The following is a 26,158-nucleotide window of genomic DNA, read 5'->3' as shown; positions in this document are numbered from 1 at the left end:
CAGAGAAATCCAACAGATCTCTAACAGGAAGTAAACACACTAAAAAGAATAAAATAAAGGCTAAAGAGGGTTCAAAGTCTCTCCATTATAAGCCTCTTTAATGCCAATAAAGGGCTTCCCGGACGGCTCAGTGGCTAAAGAACCCACTTGCAATGCAGGAGACAAGGGTTCCATCCCTGGGTCAGGAAGATCCCCTGGAGGAGGGCATGGCAACCCACTCCAGCGTTCTCGCCTGAGAAATCCCATGGATAGAGGAGCCTGGCGGGCCACAGTCCATGGGGTGGCAAAGAGTTGGACGCGACTGAAATGACTGAGCACAAACAATGCCAGAAAAAGGAAAATTGAATTTAAAAAGTCAAACAATAGGAAGCACTCTACTCCTTTAGGGTTCTAACGTAAGCAGTAAAGATGCTTGCTTCCCTGTACCTGAAGATGCATAAAATACAGTAATGCGTTTAAGACATTCAAATTCTTCTTATTCCTAATTTCTCTCTTAGCTTCTGTAGACATTGTGGAACACTTAGAGACTCACAGAAAGTTGGGACAATGACAGAGAGGCCAGTTTACTCTTCGCCCAGTTTCCCTTAGTGGCTACGTTCTGGATTAACTGTAGCACAATATAATTAATACTGGTACAGTGTGTGTACACCGTTCTATGCGTCTTTATCACACGTACATCTGTTTAACTGCTATCAGAATCAAGACGCAGAAGTGCTCCACTCCAGCTAAAGTCTCCCTTGTGCTACTAATTTACAGTCACTCCCCCCGTCCAACTATCCCTAAACCCTAGGAAGCATCACCCTGCTGTCCATCTCTGTAATTCTGTTGTTACACAAAAGGGATCATATGGCACGTGTTCTTTATAAAGATTGAGTATTTTACTCACCCCGTTTAACATTCTTGAGATCTATTCAAGTTCATGACCGTATCAAGAGTTAATTCCTACTGCTGAGTAGTATTGCCGAGTATGACTATACTGCCATTTGTTTAACCACTTTACCTGCTGAGGGGGATGTTGGTGGTTTTCAATTTTTGGCTATTACAAACAAAACTGCCTTTTACGTTCACCTGCCTATACTGTTATGTCTGAAATAATTTCTTGTAAGCAGCATACAGTGTGTCATTTTTTTAATCCACTCTGTAAATCTCTTTTAATTGGTGAACTTTGATCATTTACATTTAATCACTGATATGTTAGAATTTATTAATTTTTAATTTTCTTTTTATTTTACCTGTTTTCTTTTCCTTTATTGCTATGGGTTACCCAAATATATTTTAGAATTCCATTTTTATTCATCTAAAATGTATTTGAGCACATCTCTTTGAACAGATTTGTTTTAATTGGCTGCTCTAGGTATTTCATTATATATGATTTATCACTATTCATTTTGGTGTCAACACTTCACACGCTGCAGTACAGAAATATTACCTTCAAGGCCCTTTACCTGTCCCCATTATAATTTTAATATTTCTTTACATACACTGAGAACCACATTTGATAGTGTTAAAATTTTTGAAAACAGCAAAACAGAAAATGACAAACACTATTTAGAAAACTCAAGAAGAAAAGGTTACTATATTTACTATATTTTTACTCTTTCTACTATTCTATCTTCTTTCTTTATATAACAAGATTCCATCTTTTATCATTTCCTTTCTGTTTCAAGAAATTCCTTTACGCATTCTTTTAGGACAGATCTATGAATGACAAATTGTCTTCCTTTCCTTCATCTGAGAATGTCACTGTTTGTTCTTTAGTCCTGAAGCATATTTTCAACGGATATACACTTCTCTGCTGACAGTTTGTTTCTCTCACTCCTTCAAAAATATTGTGTCATTTCTCTCTGGCCTCCATGTTATCTGATGAGAAATTCACTGTCATTCAAACAGTTTTTGCCCTACAGGCAATGTGCCATTTCTTACTGAATGCTTTCAAAATTCTTTTCTTTGCCTTTAGTTGGAATAAGTTTGACTATGATATATCTTGGCATGGATTTCTTTGGGTTTCATGTAAGAGGTTTGCTCAGCTTCTTGATGTCTTTTATTAAGTTTGGGAAATTTTCAGCTATTATTTCTAGTTTCCAGTTGCTATTTTTCATTATTGTTATTTTCTCAGCCCTGTCGCTTTTTCCTTCTCCCTTTCAGTACTAAAAAGGCATGACTGTTATATCTTTTTAAACAGTTCCAAAGATCCTTAAACTACTTTTTCAGTCTTTTTTTCTTTTATGTTGTTCAGACTGAGTAATTCTTTTGCTCTTTTTTCAAGTTCTCCTATTCTTTCCTCAGTCATCTCCATTCTCCACTGAGCCCATTCCACTGCATTTGCTTAAAAAAAAAATCAGGTATTATTACTTTTCAGTTCTGAAATTTCCATCGGTTCTCCTACACAGCTTCTATTTCTGCTGGGGCTGCTGTTTTTTGCTTCAGGCAGGTCTGTAATTGCTTACTGAAGGCTGCATTGATGTCCTCGTTGGATAATTCTAGCATCTGTGTTGTCTCAGGGTTGGTGTCTGCTGATTGTCTTCACATTTTAGTTGAGGTTTTCCTGCTTCTTGGTGGAGTGATTGTTATTGAAACCTGGGTATCTGGGGTATTGTTCTGAGACCTTGGATCTTTTCAAATCTGTTTTCACAGGTCTTCTGTGACACAGGAAGGAGGAGCCAGCTCACTGCCATCCATCAGGATTGAAAACTCTGCTGCCCTCCATAATTCTCAGGGCGGGGAGGGGAGATGCACCTTGATACCTCTGGGGGGGTGGGCCGGGGGCAACTCTGCTGCCCTTGGTAATTCCCAGGGCGGGGAGGGGAGATGCATCTTCATACCTCTGGAGGGGGGGTCGCTGCAGAGGGTGAGAGTTCTGGCTCCCCACCAGGCCTCTGTTGATACCACCCTGGTGCCAACAGCCCCACAGACTCTAGCTGGTCAGTCTAACTCCACCTTTCAGCTATATTTAGTAGGAGGGATAAAGAGAAGTGTCTATCCCAACATTCTTAACCTAAAGACACTTAACCTTAAGTGACTAAAGAGGCTGACAGCTTCTCCTTTCGGTACCTGTCCTTGTCTTTTAAAACTGACACACGAGTAGCTGCAGCCACGCTTTGCTGACCGTCACAAGCTTTAAAATATCACTTATTTATCTGATGAAGCATCACTGCACAGGACTTCTTCACAACTGTCAACACTTCAGACCTATGTCTAATGTGGCTTTGAAAATACAAATGAGATGATAAAAAATGTCATTTGAGAACGTAACCAACCCAACTACCATTTCGGATGGAATGCATAATTTAAAAAACTAGTGTGATCTTATGCCCTCCCATATATTATTAGCATCTTCACGCAAATCTTAACTTTTTACAAATTGATATTTATTTTTTAATGTAAATTTATTTATTTTAATTGGAGGTTAATTACTTTACAATATTGTATTGGTTTTGCCATACATCAACATGAATCTTATTAATCCACATAATTTATTAATCTATACAATGCAAACCAAGATATAAGTAACAAAAAGCTTTAAAAATTTAAATCATTGCCTAACTTCAAGGGAAGTAAGAGACTTAAACATAAATATTCATTTATATAATATATTACTTATAACAATAATGATGAAGATGATCATAAAGAAATTAAGCATTTACATGGTGATAAATGGAAAGCTTCATTCAATTCTCCCTGCCCTCTACTGGACAGTCTGCACAGATAATCACATACGGCAACTATTTCCGTGTGTGTGTGCACCCGTGTGTACATAATGTCATTTTATTCTCATCCCAAAAGTTGATTATGTATATGCTTCATTCAGAATTGATACAAAGATTTTCAAAATTATGATGCTATTTTACCCAATTCCACCCTTTTATAGATCTGTTCATCCACTCAACTGGACAGTAAATGTTTAAGTGTCTATTACATGCCAGACACCATGCCAGCACTGCCAACAGGACTGTAAACAATAATGGGCATGATCACGGACCTCATGAATTTCAGAGCAGGAAGTCTTGAGCTCTTTCTGTGATCCCCTCAATACATCAGCCCTCACCTTGAAGGACAGTAATTACTGCAATTTCGTCACAGTGACCCTGAAGAAGCTATCTTTCTTCCTCAGCAGATAGAAGCACGGACAAACAACTCAAACAGAGCAACTGGATTTGTCAAAGGTCAGAGCACGACGAAGGACTTAAACATCCAGCAGCACACATACAGAAAATAAACTTGTGCTTGTTTCTTCTTCCTCAGAATGCCTGATCAACTAAATCAAGTCTGTGAACTGTGCTCTGATACTAAAGACATATTCATATGCGACAAAGTACAGAACCTGGTACACAGCAAGTACTAAATAAATAATACTATAGAATTCTGAATGAGTAAGTGAAAACTGTAGCCAGTAAAATCAGCAAAATAGTGTTATTTTAAAAAAGGGGAAAATTTCCATAGATCTGCTTCTTCAGTTCATAGGAAACAGCTTTTTAATCAGTCACAAATCAACAAATATAATAAACACTTCAAGTCATACCATTTAATCTACTGATGTGTACCCAAGTAAATCCTAGTAAAAATGTCAAAAGTTACTAACATTCTTTAATTAAAAATTTCAAAGAAGTTTATATAAGAAGTCTAGAACATGAAATTTTATTAATAATTTTTAATATAAAAAGTATTTCATCCCAAAATCTAAATAGAGAACAGGAAAAAACTCATAGCCCTACGATCCTAAAGTTAATATAACCATTTAAGTTTTTGTTATGCTTAGGTACTTATCTACCTTCTAACACAGAAAAAAATCACTTAAAAGCACATTATTCTAACAATTGTATAATTTTTCCATTAGACAAAAGAACTTTCCACTTTGCCATCACCAGAAACAACATGCGTGTTTAAAAAATCATGTACTTTCACTGTAGAAAATGAATATAAACAAAAAGAAAACAAATACAACTCACAAGCCCAATATCAAGATATATACTGCTAACATTCTGGCATATATCTTTCTAGTTTGTATTCTGTTTTCATTTATATTGTGAACATTTTCTTGTATCAATAAATATAATCCTATATCACTATTTTCAATAGCTGAATATTATTATATAATTCAGACATACCATAACTTATTTCCCTACCTAATTCTCTTATGATAGATTTACAGCTTGTTGCCAATTTTCCACTTATAATTACCACTGTAATGAATATCCTTGTATACACATCTTTCTGCCAACTATCTGAATATCTCTATAAGAGGAAATGCTGTATTGAAAAACACAGGCTTTTTTTTTAAAGTTTTTTGATATATGCTACCAATTTATATTCTGGTGCTGTATAAGAAAGTACTCAACTCCATCTTATTGTGAATTCTCACATTCTTATTTTATTTGCAATTTGATAGACTAAATTGACACCACTATTATTTTCTGTTTCTTTGATTATTAATGCTATTGTACTTTTCATCCCCATGGATACAAACCCCTGTGACGAGCCTTAACCCTTCTTTTCCATTAATTTTTTAAGTGACATGTGAATGCATTCTAGTTTACAAATGTTGAACAATGCAGATGATGTCAAATCCCCAATTCCTATTCCTGTGGACTGTCCGAAGACATAAACAGATGCTTGTCTTTTTCCCAAACTTCTTCTAAGCATTTCTACATATGTGCACACATAAATTAAGATGTTAAATGAATTTTTAAACTAAATGGTATACTATATAATTTTGCAACTTGTTTCTTGCCTTAAAACAAAGTCATCTTTCCATGTAATAGAATGATAAATGCTATGCAGTATTTTCCACAGTATATACAATTTTCTTAACCATTCCCAATTGGTGATAATTACTTTTCCAACATTATGAAAAATATAAAAAATACAGCAAAGCTAAAATAACTATACACTGTGCTTCTGTGCTTAGTCATGTCTGACTCTTTGCAGCCCCATGGACTGCAGCCCACCAGGCTCCTCTGTCCATGGGGATATTCTCCAGGCAAGAATATGGAGTGTGTTGCCATGCCCTCCTCCAGGGGATCTTCCCAACCCAGGGATCAAACCAAGGTCTCCTGCATTGCAGGTGATTCTTTACCATCTGAGCCACAAGGGAAGCCCAAGAATATTGGAGCGGGTAGCTATCCTTTCTCCCGGGGATCTTCCCAACCCTGGAATCGAACTGGGGTCTCCTGCATGGCAGGCGGATTCTTCACCAGCTGAGCTGCCAGGGAAGCACACACATACCTATAGGATAGCACTTAGTTTGGTTTATTAAAATTATTTATTTGCATGTTTGTCTCCTCTCCTTCTCTAATCTGTGACACTGAAAATGGAAGGATTGCATTTTACACACTGTATGCTGCTGCTGCTGCTGCTAAGTCGCTTCAGTCGTGTCCGACTCTGTGCGACCCCATAGATGGCAGCCGGGGTTCTCCAGGCAGGAACACTGGAGTGGGGTGCCATTTCCTTCTCCAATGCATGAAAGTGAGAAGTGAAAGTGAAGTCACTCATTCTAGTACTATGCATAAAATTTAGTACTCATTATTTGTTGAATACTGCTGAGGAAAATTTTAAAATTACGTTTTATCCTGTAAATATCAATGCAAAATAGAAAGCATAAAGTTATCTGGCGAGACTGAAGCTCAAAGAAGGTAAAGCCAATTTTTCCACATTCAGACTTAGTGGCATACATTGGGACTAGATGACAGAGCCTCTCTCCCCAGGTTCACAAGTAAGGGTATGTTAGAGAACAGAGCACTCAGCCAAGAAAGTGGAGTAGAAGACTACAGTTACAGGCCGGAACTGCATCTACTTTTTGTATGAACATAGCAAAATCCCCAAATTCTTTATTTCCTCATCCCTAATAAGGATAATTTGAACTCTGTTTAACTTACAGAGTTATGAAGGCTCAGATATAACAGTGTTTAACAAATTCTAAAGACGCATATATAAATGCAAAGTATTATTATCTAATGGGCCAGTAATTTACAGCCTTTCTGGAGCCTCCTCTTTCTTTCAACACCCCCACATCAATTAACTGCCAAGTCCTGCTGATCGATCCAGCAGGGCCTCGTATATTCATCGCCTCCTCTTAATCACTACTAAACTACCCTGACTCAGCCCCTCATCCAGTCTCACCAAGAGTCTAACTGCTGCCCTGCTGCTAGCCCACCTTCGGTTTCAGCCCAAGTACACCCCAGTGTGTCCTTGCTCCACTGGAAAGCGTTCAATGGCTTTTCCTTGCCTTTTCAGTACAGTATTAACTCCCTGAATTAATAATCAAGCTCTCTGGCCCTAGATCCTTATCTAGTCTTACCACACACACACTCTCTCTCTCTCTCACAACCTTCTGTGCAGTTTACATACCAGACATTTCTGCAATTTACTCCTCTAGCACCTACATGTGCTTCAACAAATATCACCTGTGCTATGCCTAGAACATCCTTCCTTCTCTAAACCTTACCTGACTTTCTAATGTCTTGCTCAAACACCGCACTGCTTCAACATCTATCCAAACTGACTCACCAGCTACAAGGTAACTCTCCCTCTTATAATTTAATTCTATGTTTTTTCATAAGACCCTTAAGACTTCCTGCTTTATATTGTAGTTATTTATGGACATGTGTTCCAGTGCTTGTATGAAAGTTCCTTTCATACAGGACTGATACTAATTCACTATGCTGGAACACAGTCACAAGTAATCTTCTTGATAAAAATTCTTGTTAAATTAACTGACACTTTCTATCACAGCTAGGTGATTTTACAAAGCTTTTCCTCTTCCTTCTCTCTACTGCCAATAAGAATCTCCCTCACTTAGGACAAGATCTTTTTTTTTCCTTAAGTAAATTAAACTGCATATGAACTGGGTTTTCTATAATATGCCTCAAAAAACTTACTGGAACTAACTCAAGGGCTTCCCAAGTCTGAAAGAGGTTCATATTTCAAAAATTAAAAAGAAAGAACATGCAGATCCACCTATTCTTCAGGCATGGTTTTAGACTACAAAAATTAAACATTAGAGAAAAAAATAATTATAGCATTAAAATATGTAAGGATAAAAAATCGACTGGGGAAGGTGAATATTTCTAACATTTATTTGTGTGCGATTCAGGCTGACACTTTGAAGAGAAGAATGTGACAGCTTACAAGAAAACAAACTCACGCATTCCCCGTAATTTCTGAAAGCTCATGCAAGTCTGACAGGCCAGCCACAGGGCGATCGCTCATGTGTATCGCCCATGACAATTATGGCTTCAATAAAAATGTTCTCCAAATTTTAATAAAGCCCAACTGGTTTTCCGGAAATAGCCAGTCTAACATTTTCATATTTAAGAAGGCATGCTTCACAAATTAGTGAGCTAATTTATGGACTTTCTTCCAAAATTTTTATCTTATGGCAACAAAAGAGGTATGAAATGAACGTGGTGGCAGAGGGCCAGGTGACCCGAAAGGCTGAGCGTTAACAAGGGCCAGCAGCAGCCACTCCGGGGAGAGGACTGTGCTGAGAAGCATCCTGGCTCTCGATCGCCCTTTGCTTTGGTTTCCTCTTCAAACAGCTATGAAGAGCTTCCTAAGTAATTTTCAAAATGCTATGGACTCAAATCTGAGAGGCACTGATAAAAATCACAGCTCATTACAAGCATGTGAAAAGGTTTGCTTTAAAGATAGTACAGAAGAGTCTTGAAAGTATTTATCACGTAACTTACACTGGAAATACCCTGTATTTGTCGGTACCCTGACAGTTGCTTAATGTGGGACAAATCAGGCTGCTATACACTTTTTTCCCTCCCCATTAATGGCTGCCAGCAGGAGAAAAAGAGTGCTAAGCATTAGAATCACCTTTTATTCTTTTTCTTTCCCCCACGGGAAAGAAGGATTTATTATTACTTGCAGCAAGTAAGGAGACTATCGGGGTCTTTCCCAAAGCAGTGTCTCTAGAATCCCTTTTTATTCTTACTCTTCAATCCCATCACCAAACCCTCATCAGGCAGTAAGTGGGCAAGTGGGGATGAAGTGAGAACGAGCTCTTCTGCAGGCCTTCGCCTCAGCTCTGCTTCCCTCTCCCAATCTCTGTTCTGTTTCTCAGGATAGAACTGTGCACTAGTTTCTCATTTCAGGAAACTAGCCATCAGCAGCTTAAAACTCACAGGCTTTTATAGATGGGTACGGAAAATTCAGCATCATATACTCCAAAACCCAGATAATCAACAACTAATTTGGGAACACAATAACTTCAGGAAGAATACTGTCAGCCAGTTCTTGAAACAAAATGTACCTCTAATCAAAACCAGTCACACCATTTCCTACACAAATTTCATTAGATTAAACATTAAGAATAAAATTGTGTAGGTTTATGACACATAAAGGAAGCTCTTCTCTAAACAGTAATCTCTTTTTTCATGCTAATAATAAAATGCACAAAGTGTTCTTGTCATAGGATAAAACATAGTAACACATTCTCATTATCTTCTGCCTCCTAGAATTTACTTCTCGAGACTGTTACAGTAAATGATTATTCTTTAGGGAGGGATCTCAGACTCACACAAGATGCTCCGGGAGGTCTTTCTCATCTCTCACTCCTATTACTGTACGACTACATGGCCATAACCATCAATCATTTTAGCAAACACCACCAAACCACAAGGCTATTACACACACACCAACAGATATTTAATACCATACAGTCACACTATTATCCATCTTTTATAGATAGGCAATCACACTCAGCATGACAAGATTTCAGAGAAATAACTGATGGTTAATGTTAAGTTTTCTAGTCCTGAAAGCAAAATGAACTTAGTTTGTCTAAGAAATACAAGTGAACAATAATTTAGTTCTTTTACTACAGTCAACAGTTTTAAATGTAATAAAAATATTTTTGAAATATAAGAAATAAAGTTACTCATTTCTATTTCTAATTTTCAAGATAGTTCAATGATAGGTTCTCACACTCACACTAGGAAAATAATTTGCCATACCAATCAAGTAATGTGTGTACATACATATAGTAATGCTTAATCCTTAATTTCTCTCTTAAATTATCCAGTATGAATTAATAGCCAACATTACAGTCCAAGGAAATCCCCCATCGTTTCCTGTAAGGAATCCATCCGCAACGCAGGAGCTGCGGGGGGACACGGCCACCTACTCCAGTGCCCTTGCCTGAAAAACCGCGTGGGGAGAGGAGCCTGCTGGGCTACAGTCCAAAAGGTCACAAAGAGTCAGACACCACTGAAGGACTAAGCAGACACACAGGATCTACTTCACACTGCACTCTTATTAATTAGGCGGAAATGTATTTCCCAAAAGGCTTGAGGGCACCCCCTGGTGGCAGACTTTGGGGAGGAAAAAAAGAAAAGAAAAAAAAGCACAAACGCCATTACAAAGAAAATACCCTTGTAAGACACTGACCAACTCAATTATTCCAATAACATCCAATCTAGAAAAAATTCAAAGTGTGATCAAAGAATGTTGGGTAATCTCTGTAGCTTCCTATAAGGAGATATGACCAGCAGTAGCTTCTAGCTAGTGGGACTAGTAAGAAGTCAGAGGCAGAAGAAACCTTCAAGATAGTCTAGTCCAGGGCAGAACAGAGCACTGTCCAAGACAGCAGCTGCCACCCACATGTGTTGGCTGGGCACGTGAAACGTGGCTGGCGTGACTGAACAACCTCATTTCAAATTCTATTTCACTTTAATTAATTTTCTCTTAAATAGTCACATACTATAGTCGTAACAGCTATTGGCTATTGTTTGGACAGCACAGATCGAGTCCTACCTGCTACTCCACTCCAATGAAATAGTCACCAAGAAATGCAAGGAAGCACCAACGTTCCCAAACACGTGCAGCCGGATGGTGAGATGCATACGACCAAGCCTGCGCCTACCTGTGTGCGGGGTTGCTGGATGGTGAGATGCGTACGACCAAGCCTGCGCCTACCTGTGTGCGGGGTTTCAAATGCTCCTAGTTTTAACCCATTACATCACGTTACTTCTTGGTAACTGCAATTCATTTGAAAATACAGATGGATTTCAAAATGGTAATATATTCTTTTTGAAATAAATTTTGGCTTTATAGCCTATAAAAACTGAAGAAATGTGACAACTGATATAGCATTTAGTTACAACAAATGAAATAGATTACGAGCTCAGGCTCAACTCAAGCTAGACTCTAGCTTAAGTCTTAATCTAGACTCAATCTAATGAATGTTATCTAGGACATTCATTCTTTTCTTATATACAGAGAATCCTGAACTGTGGATTAGCTGTGCTCAGGAATCCAACAAAGAGAACAGCCCAGCTGACCCAGGCTCTCCTTTACAGTTAACTCAAGTTGTTATATTGTTAGCAGTATGCTGACATTTAGTTCAAGCATATATTGAATGGCCACTTTACCCAAGACATCGTATTGAGCACTGTGAGGAACAGAGAGGTAGACAATGCAATTCAAGGTCAGTGTCCTCTAGAAACTGACTACATTTTAGGGTAGAAATCCCATATAAACAGAAATAAGGGCTACAGGTACACGCCTCACCTTCTCCCTACCAAATGCCAATCTCAAATGGTCAACTATCACTTTACACAAGTCGTTTCTAAATCTTTTCAATAAAAGACAAGGGCTTAAGATCCACATCTGTGTGTCTCCCTTAAATTCACTAAAGTTAAGTTTAAGAAACACTAGCTGAGCATCAGCCATGAGTTAAAGGACACTAAGATGCCCGGGAAAACATCAGCTTCATGAAGGGCGCACGCATTTCATAGACAGACCGTGTACTACGTGGCAAGTGCCTGGAGGCAGGCACAGGTACCACTGTGAGCACAGAACAGAGCTTTGGGAGAGGCTGGGAGGACAGAAAAGAGTTTGCAGAGGAGGTGAAGACCGAGCTCTGTTTGGAAGGATGGATTAAGAGCAAGACAACAGAATGCCAGAGAACTATAAGCAAAGAGGAGTCATTAGAATTTCAGTATTGGAGCAGGAAAGTAGCAAGAAGTGACGCTGGAGAAACGGGGGCGGCAAGGCCACGGGAGAGCATACATATCATCCCACAGAACTGAGGACACATGAGCTGCCACACAGGGTTTCAAGATACATGCTCCAGAGAGCTCACTGTGTGTGAGCAGCGTAACGGAGGGATTTGAAGGGAACACCAGTGGACAGAGAGAGGGGCCAGCTGGATGCATGCGGCGATATACCATCTGAGTCACGGCGACAGCATGGATCAGACAAGGGTAACAGAAAGAGAGGTGCGTCTCAAGCAGTATTTAGGAAATGAATTACGTCTTAATAGAGGGAGTGGACAGAGAGAAGGAGCTTAAGATAAAAAAGCTTTGAGTGTGCTAAGCATTAAGTGGTATTTAAAGCTCTTGGCGCACTACGTTAAGTGACTGGGGCATAACAAAGAACAAATCACAGCCTCCTTCAAGGAAGGGTATGGGAGATGGACAAGTAAAAAGTCAATAACAGAAGTGACAGCTACCCTGAACACTAAGAGACAAGCAAGCGTTAACCAAGCATCAGGGGAAAAGGATGAGGCCAGAAAAGAACCAGTGACAAGTGTTTCTAAAGTATAATTCTGTTCTGGACCTGCTAAGTTTGAGGAATGGAATAAAACTGGCTTTTCCTTTGAATATCAAGTAAAAAAATGAATGAAGAATTCTGAAAATCCAAAATGAAAAAATGAAAGATTCTACCTTTTAGATGGTCTCAGATCTCTCAGTGAGGTGTGAAGTAGAAGCAGGTAGATAGTAGCACGTGGGTCAAGATCCGAAAAACAAAAATATTCAGAACCACAGAATAAAGAGGAAATACATAAAAGATGGTACAAAGAACCAAAAGCCAAGTTGAGATTCAATAATGTAAAGTCTCAGTAAGGCCCATTAATAAGATTTATCATTTATTTCCTGCACTTCTCCTTCCCCTCTTTACCTTTTCAAAGTAAAGCCCTCTATTTGTCAAGAGCAAAGGAAACAGGTAACCGGATGCTACCAGCATTGGAAACTAGCAGAAACCAAAGGTGAAGGAGGAACTAGATTTTAAAAGGACACTACAGTTGACCCTTGAACAATGCAGGAGTTAGGAGTGCCAACCCTCTGCATAGTCGAAAACCTGCATATAATTTATACTTGGTGCTGTGTATCCAACTGAGCTATCAGAGAAAGAGATGGGAATACCAGACCACCTGACCTGCCTCTTGAGAAATCTGTATGCAGGTCAAGAAGCAACAGTTAGAACTGAACTTCCTGGAACAACAGACTGGTTCCAAATCGGGAAAGGAGTACGTCAAGGCTGTATACTGTCACCCTGCTTGTTTAACTTATATGCAGAGTACATCATGAGAAACGCTGGGCTGGAAGAAGCACAAGCTGGAATCAAGACTGCCGGGAGAAATACCAATCACCTCAGATATGCAGATGACAACACCCTAGAAAGTGAAAAGGAAAAGGAACTCAAAGCCTCTTGATGAAAGTGAAAGAGGAGAGTGAAAAAGTTGGCTTAAAAGTCAACATTCAGAAAACTTATGATCATGGCATCTGGTCCCATCACTTCATGGCAAATAGATGGGGAAACAGTGGAAACAGTGTCAGACTTTATTTTGGGGGGCTCCAAAATCACTGCAGATGGTGACTGCAGCCGTGAAATTAAAAGACGCTTACTCCTTGGAAGAAAAGTTATGACCAACCTAGAGAGCATATTCAAAAGCAGAGACATTACTTTGCCAAGAAAGGTCCGTCTAGTAAAGGCTATGGTTTTTCCAGTGGTCATGTATGGATGTGAGAGTTGGACTGTGAAGAAAGCTGAGCACCGAAGAATTGATGCTTTTGAACTGTGGCGTTGGAGAAGACTCTTGAGAGTCCCTTGGACTGCAAGGAAATCCAACCAGTCCATCCTAAAGGAGATCAGTGCTGAATATTCACTGGAAGGACTGATGCTGAAGCTGAAACTCCAATACTCTGGCCACCTGATGTGAAGAACTGACTCATTGGAAAAGACCCTGATGCTGGGAAAGATTGAAGGCGAGAGGAGAAGGGGACAACAGAGGATGAGATGGTTGGATGGCATCACTGACTCGATGGATGCGAGTCTGAGCAACCTCCAGGAGTTGGTGATGGACAGGGAAACCTGGCGTGTTCGGAGTCCATAGGGTTGCAAGTAGTCAGACACGAATGAGTGACTGAACTGAACAGAACTGTGTATCCATGGTTCCCCCTTATCCGTGGTTCTGAAATAGTACCTGTCCCTCAGCTTTTTTGCCTTGCCTGAAGGAGCTTTTCCTATTGGCAACTTTTCCTTCTCGAGTAGAACTTGTTAGAATGAAGAGGAGTCGTTCTTCCGCCTCAGCCCCTACTACTAAATGTCGTCAGATTCAACCAACTAGACCATGCAGTACTGCAGTATTGACTACTGGAAAAAAGTCCACGTATAAGTGGACCCACGTAGTTCAAACCCAGGTTGCTAAAGGGTCAACTATCCAGGTACCAGGCTGGGCAGGAAAAGACACGAAGGCAAAAGAGAGTCGGAAGAGTACAAGCGTTTTGCTAGGTGAGTTCCATGGGACACAAGCTACAAGGGAAATCCTCAATTGCTACCACAGAAAGGCATTTTGCTGGCGAGTGAGTTTGGGGAAAATAGTTAGGTAACTAACACTAAGCAGGTTTCTCTACCGTGTGACGCCTCAGAACTATTCCCAGGAGGAGGAGACAACATGCAGCGAACTCTGCTCATTCACCCTTTTATTTAGAAGTGTCAGAACAACACGACCTGGCACACTGGCCCAGAACAAAAGGGATGCCAGCAACAGCCCTAGAAACAGTGCCACAGGAGTAAGTGAGTGGAAAACCAGGAGGCGACGGTAGGAAAGAAACGCAGAACGATGCCAGAGAAGGAACTGGCCCAGGGCACCCTCAGGTCCGGTGTGATCACGCGCTAATGCAATAGAGGGCCTCACAGAGACTTGAGTCAGGTTAGGGTACAGGTGACCAATGGGATTACCAAATGAAGTTGCCCAAATGGATATCAGATAAAAGGGCTGAGAGGAAAAGAGGTGCCAAAAATGAGCAAATAAAAATGGGAAGAGGGTATATAATCAGATGGCAAAGAATTCAAAGAACAGAGGCAGTTGGGTATTGGTAGGTACCCTTCCTAAGGCAGTGCTTTTAAATAATGCCAGATCTAAGGCCAGTATAGCCACTTTTTTTTTCTTTTAAAGAAGATTTTCTCTTCTTTCTACCTACAATTCAAATCTTTGAACTTCTTAGGCCTCTCTTGATTTGTTTTAATTGGTTTCTAAGACGGTTCTGTCCCTTAATCAAACCATTTCCAGTTGACCTAAGGTGTGGGTGGTATGTTCCTCTCTAGATGCCAAGTCAGAGGCTAGTTCTGACGGCATACAGCTTAGGGCACAGATGAGACCCACCTCAGCCCAGCTCTATACGTTATGAGCCTGGGTTTACACAGATCTAGATCAGGGCCAGACAATTCAACAATGGATAAGAATCAGCAATGGGGATGAGGGGAAAAACAACTCCTCCTCTCCATTCCAGCAAGTTCCACGTAAGAAGGAAAAACCACCAATAAGAAAAGCTCCTTCAGCCAAGGTAAAGAGTTGATTTTAAAGAACAGGCACTACCCAAGGAGAGAGGTTTGAGAATGATGCTGGAGTACAACAGTAGCTCTCAAACCTTCACATCAGAATTAGCTGCGGGTTGTGAAAGCAAAGATGAGTGGGCCTCAGCTTCAGATTTTCTAATTCAGAAGGTTCAGGGTAAGGAAGGAGCGTTTCTGTCTCTATCCAGTCCCCAAGGGGTGCTGGTGCTGCTGCCTCAGGGCCGCACCTTGAGAGCCAGTGCAGAGCAGGGCTTCCTGGTCCTGGCGCCGCTGGCCTCTGGCTGAGATGACTCTCTGTTCAGGGGGATCGTGTTCACTGTAGGGTGTTCAGTGGCATCTATGCTCTCTACCCACCAGAAGCCAGCAGAACCTCCCCTCAGTTGTGAGAACCAAAAATGTCTCCAGACCTTGCCAAAGGTCCCCCAGGAAGCAGAATCACTCACAGGTGAGAACCACAACAACAAACTGGACTGATGATATAGACTGGAGTACGTATAGATTCTGGAGTGAGTGGCACCCAGGTGGGAATCCTGGCTTCATCACTCGAACAAAGTACTTATACTCTCTAATCCTTGGTTTTCAGTTGTTCATTTGTAAAATACAGTGTCTATATAATGGGATATTTATGAAAATCAAATGAAATAAAATATATTACTTATATTGCACTTGGTACACAGTAAAGCTCTTAAAAACAAGCAGCACCACTATCTTGACTGCAGATAACCTAGTAGGATATTGAATAAAACAGAGGAGATTATCTACAAGGTGAATCTTGTAGAAGGGTTAATTCTAGGAGGAGGTAAGGCTAAGCCTGGAATGGATAAGAGTTTGCATGTGAAGTGAATCTGAAATGGTCTGCAGCTTAAGCAGCAGGCCAGGAAAAAGGAAAGGGTTAAAAAGGGAGACAAAAGTCAACTATGAGGAAAAGAGGCTGTGTGTATGGCTGCTTGGAGAAGGCAATGGCACCTACTCCAGTCCTCTTGCCTGGAAAATCCCATGGAGGGAGGAGCCTGCTGGGCTGCAGTCCATGGGGTCGCTAGGAGCCTGACACGACTGAGCGACTTCCCTTTCACTTTTCACTTTCATCCATCGGAGAAGGAAATGGCAACCCACTCCAGTGTCCTTGCCTGGAGAATCCCAGGGACAGCGGAGCCTGGTGGGCTGCCGTCTATGGAGTCGCACAGGGTCGGACACGACCGAAGCGACTCAGCAGCAGCAGCAGCGTACAGCTGCTTAACCCAGTAAGCTACTGTAACATTCCGCTTCCAGTGGAAGAAGATGCCCTGGTTCTACAGTTAGAATGCTTTGTCCACCCACAATGCGAAGGTTGAAATCTGTTCCTCCAATGTGGTAGTGATTTGGAGCTAAGGCCTGGGGTGATTAGATCGTGATGGTGAAGCCATCCATCTTAAATGGGATTTAGTGCCCTAATAACAAGAGACCCCAGGGAGCTCACTCATTCCTCCTACACCTTGTGTGTGTGTGAAGTCGCTCAGTCGAGTTCAACTCTTTGCGACCCCGTGGACTGTAGCCTACTAGGCTCCTCTGTCCATGGGATTTTCCAGGCGAGAGTACTGGAGTGGGTTGCCGTTTCCTTTTCCAGGGAATCTTCTGGACCCAGGGATTGAACCCCAGTCTCCTGCACTGCAGGCAGACGCTTGACCGTCTGAGCCACCAGGGAAGCTTTGCGAGGACACAGAAAGAAGATGGCCACCAGTGAGACAGGAAGCAGGTCCTCAGCAGACACCCAACCTGCCAAGGGCTTGACCGTGCACCCACCAGCCTCCAGAACTGTGAGAAATACGTCACCCACCCAGTCTATTCTGTTACAACAATCTGAATGGATTAAGACACTCTGTTTAATTTCTGAGTTAGGCATCCCAGCGCTAAGATGGATTAGACCAATAGCACAGCTTGGCAGTCCATTTGAAAACATTCCATATGTCACTGTGGTGGAAATGGTTCTTGCAGAAAATGTCTTTTTCTAGTGCTTTCCATGTAATCAAAGAGCAACTGAGGCAACAAGGTACTATGCCACTCAGTTTACTAAAAATTTCTTTAACACTGTAAAGAATAATTGCTCAAATAGCTTAGAATCTGATTGCCCCATAAAGTTAATCATTACTTGTCATTACCATAGCAATACATGATGGGTAAGTACTTTTCACAATTAGCACCAAAAGTGGAATACAGGAAGAATCGCGGGCTCCGGCCTCTGGAGACGCAGCTGCCGCACAGCTGCCGTGGCAGCAACGGTATATGTGCCACCCCCGCACCTCAGGGACAACGGGCCCGCTCAGCCTTCACCACCGACGGCACTGCAGCGTCTACACAGGCTACGTGCGGAAACAGCACATTAACTTCAAAGCCAGATTTACATTGCTTTTATTTCTTTTTACTGTTTTTATCTTCAGATGATATGTACTACAAAAATCCTTTTAGTGTTAAATATGAGATCTTATATGTGTTATCAGGAGCTTAACCAAAAGGAATACAGAATTTACTTTTAATGAGCAGAAGCGTAAGATGAGTAAACAATCTGAGAGGCCATCTAACAGGACAATGACTGTGACTATAAACCAAAGCATTATGCCAAATTGCATAAAAACAAAAACCCACCTCAGAGCTAGTGGATAGATATAAATCATGGAAGAGATTAGAACATGAAATCACCACTCCTCCAACAGAGTAGATTTCCGGATCATGAAATCAATGACGCAGCAACATTTAAAAGCCAGGGCTTCCATAGCTATTTGAACAAAGTAGGTAAGGTTGGAGTTATAGGACATTAATGTACTAGATTAATTCCATTAGAATACAGGAGGAATTCTGCCTAAATAAATTTTCACTTTTAGATGCCTATAATTTCCATCCTCCTCATCTCCACACACGTAAATACGATAATGTTTCACAAACACTGTGATCACCGCTTCAGTGATCCAGGGCACAGAAGCCTCAACCAAGAGTGATTATCCATAATAACTCGGCAAGTCTATAAAGCAAGGTGCCTAGTGCCAACTGGAGCAATTAGTTACATGACATGTGCACTATTTAAAATAAATCATGAATGAGACCCTCAACATATACTCCAACCCAAAACATACAATAACCAGACCAAGGGGAAAGTCCACATATTTCATAACAATCTAAAGTTTAATATTTTATTGACCCTGTTTAGTTCTCCTTTGGCTCCTACAGTCCTCATGAATTAAATCAAGTCAAGTTGTAAAGCAATGCAGACTTTATTGATTTTAGAGACTGTGAGTCACTAAGGGAAGAAGTCCAAAAAGGTTAAATTTCCACTGAACTCAAATCAGAGGTTCGAAAGCTAGACGAATAAAGACATTAGCTGTAGTCTTGTGAAATATTCAAGGCTGCTTTCATTTGATTAGGAATTTGCTACAGGCTCTTTATGACAAATATAACAAGGACACGTTAAATCTTTTAGGCTTTGAAGAAAGGCCCAAAAATAAATTAGCTAAGAAGAATTCCATTTGGAACTGAAAGCGAAGGCATAATATGTTTATTATATACATTCAGAAACTTACTTCTACATGACTTAAAAAAAAAAAAAAAAAGGCTATTGTGAAAGGCCACAATTTTCACTGGCTCTTGGTTAAAGAAAATTGTTCTGATTTGAAATAGTAGTTAACAACCTGGTGCCTTACCTCAGCTTTTCCAAAACCAGCCTAAAAATTAATTAATAATGTTCCATGAAATGTTTTCAGATGTTCATAGAGATTCTGGTGGGGGGACTGGATGGAGAGAGAAAAAACAAAACAGAAAACCCTCTAATAGTTTTGCTCTAAAAGTTTTAATATACGAATCAGTACTACATGCATTCGATACAGCTGTTACGAGGTAAGCTGTCCATGGTAGTATATGGCGCGCACCCGGAGGCCAAGCAGCCTGAAAGACGCCGCTTACACACGAGTGCACACATGCCCAGCGATGCACAAAACACAACCACTGTGTTCATCCTGTGGGATGACAGGGGACCTACACTAAGGTTCTGTCTCATGTTTTTAAAATATTGTATTTTAACTTTTTTATCCCATAAAAAAGATGAGTCAAAACAATTCCTTCTAGCCACTACTTTATAAATGTGAGATGACTTTTTTGTTAATCCATTTTAACACAAGCTTGTATTTGTTTTCTCTGAGTCTCTATTGTTGTTCTGTCAATAATAATAATTTTTAAGGTCTAGGTCAAAGATATCCTTTTAGTTAAACAGCACACGTCCCAATTTTTGGGACAAAGAATTCTGATGTACTTGTTTTTTAAATGTAAAACTACACATAACTCTGAAGGAAAAGGTGACTTAGGCACACTTAGCGTGTATCCTTCAAAACTCAATGTTACATCCATTTACCTGTTAACATTAAGTAACACATAAGCAAGAATGCTTAAGTTCATTCCTGATAGATTTAAACACCCTCATTTACAGGAAAGAGGTTTTACACAATCTTTCTCCGACAGGTCAGAGGACACCAGCAGATGGGGCAACACAAACTCAGAATCTGAAGAGCTACAGCAAAGGCAAGAGTCACACAGTCACTAAGTTGCCATAAAGAATTTACTGTGTAGATAGTACTTAAGATACAGACTTCATGCTGTATTTATTAAGGAAAAAAAAACTGCAGATTCCAAAGAGGAATATATTACAAGCCTAATCACAACAACAAAACCTTTCAACTTTAAATTTTTCCGTTCTCTAACTTTTAAATGTCCTCTCATTCTGAAACTCTTACCTCTTACTCTCCACTTTTAGCAGCCACAAATGTAAAAAGACAAAAACAACAGCACCCGACCCGAACCTGATTTTGTTATTTATGGCAGCCTTTATGGATAAACTAACACTTCAGCAATACGTGAACTGTGAACTTTCAGATGTTCCAGCTGGTTTTAGAAAAGGCAGAGGAACCAGAGGTCAAATTGCCAACATCTGCTGGATCATCGAAAAAAGCAAGAGAGTTCCAGAAAAACATCTATTTCTGCTTTATTGACTATGCCAAAGCCTTTGACTGTGTGGATCACAATAAACTGTGGAAAATTCTGAAAGAGATGGGAATACCAGACCACCTGACCTGCTTCTTGAGAAACCTGTATGCAGGTCAGGAAGCAAGTTAGAACTGGACATGGAACAACAGACTGGTTCCAAATAGGAAAAGGAGTATGTCAAGGCTGTATATTGTCACCCTGCTTATTTAACTTACATGCAGAGTACATCACGAGAAACGCTGCCCTGGAAGAAGCGCAAGCTGGAATCAAGATTGCCGGGAGAAATATCAATCACCTCAGATATGCAGATGACACCACCCTTATGGCAGAAAGTGAAGAGGAGCTAAAAAGCCTTCTTGATGAAAGTGAAAGAGGAGAGTGAAAAAGTTGGCTTAAAGCTCAACATTCAGAAAACTAAGATCATGGCATCTGGTCCCATCACCATGGGAAACAGATGGGGAAACAGTGGAAACAGTGTCAGACTTTATTTTTGGGGGCTTCAAAATCACTGCAGATGGTGACTGCAGCCATGAAATTAAAAGACGCTTACTCCTTGGAAGGAAAGTTATGACCAACTTAAACAGCATATTGAAAAGCAGAGACATTACTTTGCCGACTAAGGTCCGTCTAGTCAAGGCTATGGTTTTTCGAGTAGTCATGTATGGATGTGAAAGTTGGACTGTGAAGAAAGCTAAGCGCCAAAGAATTGATGCTTTTAAACTGTGGTGTTGGAGAAGACTCTTGAGAGTCCCTTGGACTGCAAGGAGACCCAACCAGTCCATCCTAAAGGAGATCAGTCCTGGATGTTCATTGGAAGGACTGATGTTGAAGCTGAAACTCCAATACTTTGGCCACTTCATGCGAACAGCTGACTCATTTGAAAAGATCCTGATGCTGGGAAAGATTGAGGGTAGGAGGAGAAGGGGACGACAGACGATGAGATGGCTGGATGGCATCACTGACTCAATGGACATGGGTTTGGGTGGACTCTGGGAGTTGGTGATGGACACGGAGGCCTGGCGTGCTGCGGTTCATGGGGTCGCAAGTTGACACGACTGAGCAACTGAACTGAACTGAACACAAGTGAGGAAATAAGAGGCCTAGTCATTCCTATCTTTTCTACTCCATACATAAAACTAAAATTGGAAAAGAAGATGAAATAGTCGCTAAAAGCTTAGGTTTCCTTTCAACAACTATTCCATTTACTGAAAAAATTTACTATACAAACCAATTTTAGAATTAAAGTTTTTTATTTTGAATTGACATTTACATTTACTGTGAAATGTATGTTCAAAAAGTACACAGAATATATCAAATATAGATGGCCTAATGAATGATTGTAAGGCAAACATACATTTTTTAAGTACTGTCCAAGTCCAGAAACAGAAACCAGGATCACAGAAACAGAAGCAAGCTCTCTTAGAGCACCCCACCTCCACACCCCGCTCCAATCACTACTACCTTGACATGCCATGTGAATGTCACAAGCTAATTCACTGAGAACAAAAAGAAACAGGGCCACAGTTTATGTGAGGTGGAAGTACTTAAAACACCTCTAAAATGCGTTAACGAGCTTCTCTGGCGGCTCAAACGGTAAAGCAGCTGCCTGCAATGCGAAGACCTGGGTTCACCGCCTGGGTTGGGAAGATCCCCTGGGGGAGGGCATGGCAACCCAGTCTAGTACTGTTGCCTGGAGCGTCCCCACGGACAGAGGAGCCTGGCGGGCTGTGTCCACGGGGTCACAAAGAATCGGACATGACCGAGCGACTCAGCACAGCACAAAATGCGTTAATAGAGAAACTTTCCTAATATATAGGACATTTTGCTATACTTTGCTGTGAAAAATGCCAGCAATAAGAGTATCGATCCATTTAGAACACAAATTATAGAAGTGTTTGAATTTAATTTTCTGGAACACCACACAGGAGGGCCGTAAAACACAGATTATTTTTCCCCCAGCATTTCCAACAGCTGGCAGGGAGGAAGACCAGCATTAGCATTCAAAATGCAAAAAAACCACTCAATAACAGCCATTGCAAGTCAGTGGCACCTAGATACTTAATTATAAATTACAAAATAACATATTACTTTCTATAATCTTCCCTGGTCTCTGACAAAATTAAAAAAAGCTTAGTCAATACTTCTCACTTTCATCCTAAATAATGGTGCTCACACAGCAGGATTACCATGATTCTGGGTCTCTTATTTCTTACACTAAACACCAGCATTTACGTAATAACTATAGCATGGAATCCCACTAATGACTGTTTATGTTAACACCTCCTGTTCTAAGGTAGTATGAATTTGAAAAACCTATTCCTTATAGAACTAAAGCAAGGTTTAACAAGATCAATGTTAACAGCCCCCAAATCAACTTAAGTGTAAAATACGAAAACTGATATGATGTTAAATTTAAACTTCATTTTTTTCTTAGCAAAATATGCCATTCAGAGTGGAATGTGACATTTAAGTAAAAGAATTCCTAAATACTGTTAATTAGTAACACTTAAGAGCCCTTTTTAAAGAAGTATTCTTACTCCAAAATGTGGACATAGGCAATGAAAAGCAAATATAATTCATTTATAATTTAAAACCTAACCAAACACCTGTTTCCCTTGCACTCAAGATGTCCTTCTACTCCTCCAACTCCACCCACATATATGTCTGACTGTCTAATACTTACTTCTCACTAAACCCTGCAGTCCCAAGCAATGTTACCCCTGGGGGCTGTGGCGTGGTAAAGTTCTACATCACTACATCTGGAGCTTTGAAGGACAGAAAAACACACAACCGTTTAAACAGCTAAGGTCTACTGTTAAGTACACTGACAAGAGCAGAATAACAGCCGCAGAGAAGAAGAGCCTTAACATCTAGCCATGCTTTACACAAAGAGAGTTCCTTAAATCTCTAATAGTGGAATGGCTAAGCAAATGATACATCATTTGGTGGAATATTATGTTAACCATTAAGACTAAAAATGATAAACTTGTGCAACATAGCTTTATATCGTTAAATATTTTAAATATGCTTTTATATCTAAATATAACTACAAAAATAGAGAGAAAAACTTAAAGAAAACAGTAAGAAATGAGTGTTTGGTACAATTGTGAGGACTCCTCCAACCCTCCCACAGGTTTACAAAGTAAATAAAACCTAGAAGGTGAAACATGTAATAACTCCTCTCTCTAGACAACTATAAAACTCTCATCAGCACCTAGTAATCACCTCATTTTATGATCTACACTAAACACACCGAAACTTGCTACATATTACTCTTACGGGGCTGCTTCTGGGCAAGGTCACCAGATAAAAGGGAAACAAGGTCCTGTCTGAGTAGACTGATTCAGAAGAGAGGAAAAAATGACTTCCTTGCCTCATAGCAAGGTGACGGAGGTGTTTTAATCCATCGCATGTTTTATTGCCATCACAAGGCATCAAATGTAAGCATTACTTCCTATCAAAACTAACAAGTGTATCTGGTTTAAGGCGTAACTACATACACAAATGAGTATAACTAGTAAATCTAAATAAGGCCTTGTGTCAGCTTCCTAGTTTTGATACTGAATTATACTTACTCGAGCAATCAACACTGGGGAAGACAGAATAAAGAGTGCGTGAGACCTTCCCTGTATATTTCTTTACAATTTCCTGTGAATCTATCATATCAAAACAAAATGTTAAAAAAAAAATACACACACACACACATATATACAGCCAATTTTTCAAAATGGATGAAACCCATTCTTCTAATAGTACTATCAGAGTGGTATTCTTTACCTTACTGAGAGCATACTAAATTGCTACAGACTCCTTTGGGAAAAAATGATTCTATAGCATAAATCCCAGGCCATAAAAGTTGTGGCTTTTGACCTAGCCATTTAATTTCTGGGAATCACCTAAAGAAACAACATCAGATTTGGGAAAACATATATATGCATTTATATACATACATATATAAAGATATTACTACACTAAAACAAAGTGAAATTGATGCAACTTTAGGTGTTTGAGGATATGGGAATCATTAAATTCTCAAAATCTAGGCATGAAATATGCAATCATTTGATAATACTGAAAATGGTACAATAATACAATAGGAAATGCATATAATGAGAGGCTAAAGCAAAACTAAAAATTAGCCACACGAAAGTAACAGGAAATATTTCTGATAAAAATAAAAGATGATACTGGTGTTAGTATGACAGAATTCTGTGTATTTTCCTCAAGCTTCTCCATTAGAGATATTACATTAGTTTCATAGTTTAAGAAATAAGCGTACTTTTACCTTATCCCAGAAATCAATCAAAGCTGTAAAGTCCCATTTCTTAGAATATGCCACATTGTACTTCAGAATAGCATCCTATGGAAAAAGCATAAGTAAAATGTCATGATACAGTAAAGCGGATTATCTAGGAATAGCCTGTCTCCTTTATGAATTACTTCCAGTATATTTCTTAATGTTGGACAAGTTTCTTCCATCATTAGCTACTCCATATCAGCAGTTATGAATGGACAGAATACATACTAATTTTTAGTATTCACTTAAGAAAACAGATTAGAAAGGTCAAGTAATTGAGGGGGGAATATAATTACTCTAAAACATGTTCTCTAAACAGAAGCAATATAATCCAAATGGACAAAAGTTGGATCTTGGGGGTTAAAAAAAAGGAAATAGTAATAATATAGTGACTTTTGGTCTTTAACAGGGTCACACTACATATATAGATATAAATAGTGTATTAGCATTAAGATTTCATTAGGAGAGTAAATTAGGGAAAAACTATCTTAAAAGGCTCCCTGGGGAAGAGAGCAATAAAGAAAAAAGACTGAGGTCAAACTAGTGTGCCATCTACTGGTGTAATTTTAACTGTCTGAATGCTATATGCTATATGCTATATCGCTTCAGTCGTGTCGGACTCTTTGTGGCCCTATGGATTGAAGCCTGCAAGGCTCCTCTGTCCACAGGATTCTCCAGGCAAGAATACTGGAGTGGGCTGCCATTTCCTTCTTTTCCTTAACCCTGTCTGAACAGGCAGTACTTTACCTCTGGGGTAAACTACCTGTGGGGCACAAGACAATCCATTAGTTACGCAGAAAGAACTACTGTATTGCATCCTTTTAAATTTCTATTTGATTATATTTTATAATACATATTAAATTAATACAGTATTTATAAAAAACCATTTATAATCGCAATATACACCTCAAGACTTTTTACTGAAGGCATATTAAGTCTGAAAAACATTGTGTTAGATTATTACTATAAACCTAAATTTCCTCATCATTGAAAAAAGTTTTTAAAAATTAACATTTTGCCAAAGAGCTTCCTGAAAAATACTTCATGTCACATAAATTATCACCAAGCATCTCGGCTAAAAGAAATGAGGCAATAAAAAAGTATATAATCTACTTCAAATAAGAAGATGTCCAAGTTCCTTGAAAAAGGAAAAGAAAATTCATCAACCATGAAATAACATGACAAGAAAAAGATTTTAATTTACTCTCACAGCTATAATACATTTTCCATTAAGAAGGAAAAGATTTTAAGAATTTTTTCCCCAAAATTACTGGTATT

At 39.6% G+C, this 26,158-nt stretch overlaps 1 protein-coding gene across 2 annotated transcripts in view; it reads right to left on the bottom strand.

Annotated features, from left to right (window-relative positions):
- PARG (poly(ADP-ribose) glycohydrolase) overlaps nt 1–26,158 on the bottom strand; it is a 116,523-nt gene that overhangs the window by 69,029 nt on the left and 21,336 nt on the right. For both annotated transcript variants that reach the window (XM_040242842.1, XM_040242841.1), the window contains exon 7: nt 24,869–24,943. In XM_040242842.1, coding sequence (XP_040098776.1) covers nt 24,869–24,943 — 75 coding nt within the window. The remainder of the gene's footprint in view (nt 1–24,868; nt 24,944–26,158) is intronic.

The sequence above is a fragment of the Oryx dammah genome, unplaced genomic scaffold, assembly GCF_014754425.2.
Source record: "Oryx dammah isolate SB20612 unplaced genomic scaffold, SCBI_Odam_1.1 HiC_scaffold_6, whole genome shotgun sequence".
Taxonomy (NCBI): Eukaryota; Metazoa; Chordata; class Mammalia; order Artiodactyla; family Bovidae; genus Oryx; species Oryx dammah.
Note: the sequence above shows the minus strand (reverse complement) of the source record. Positions and strands in the feature narration are given on the sequence as shown.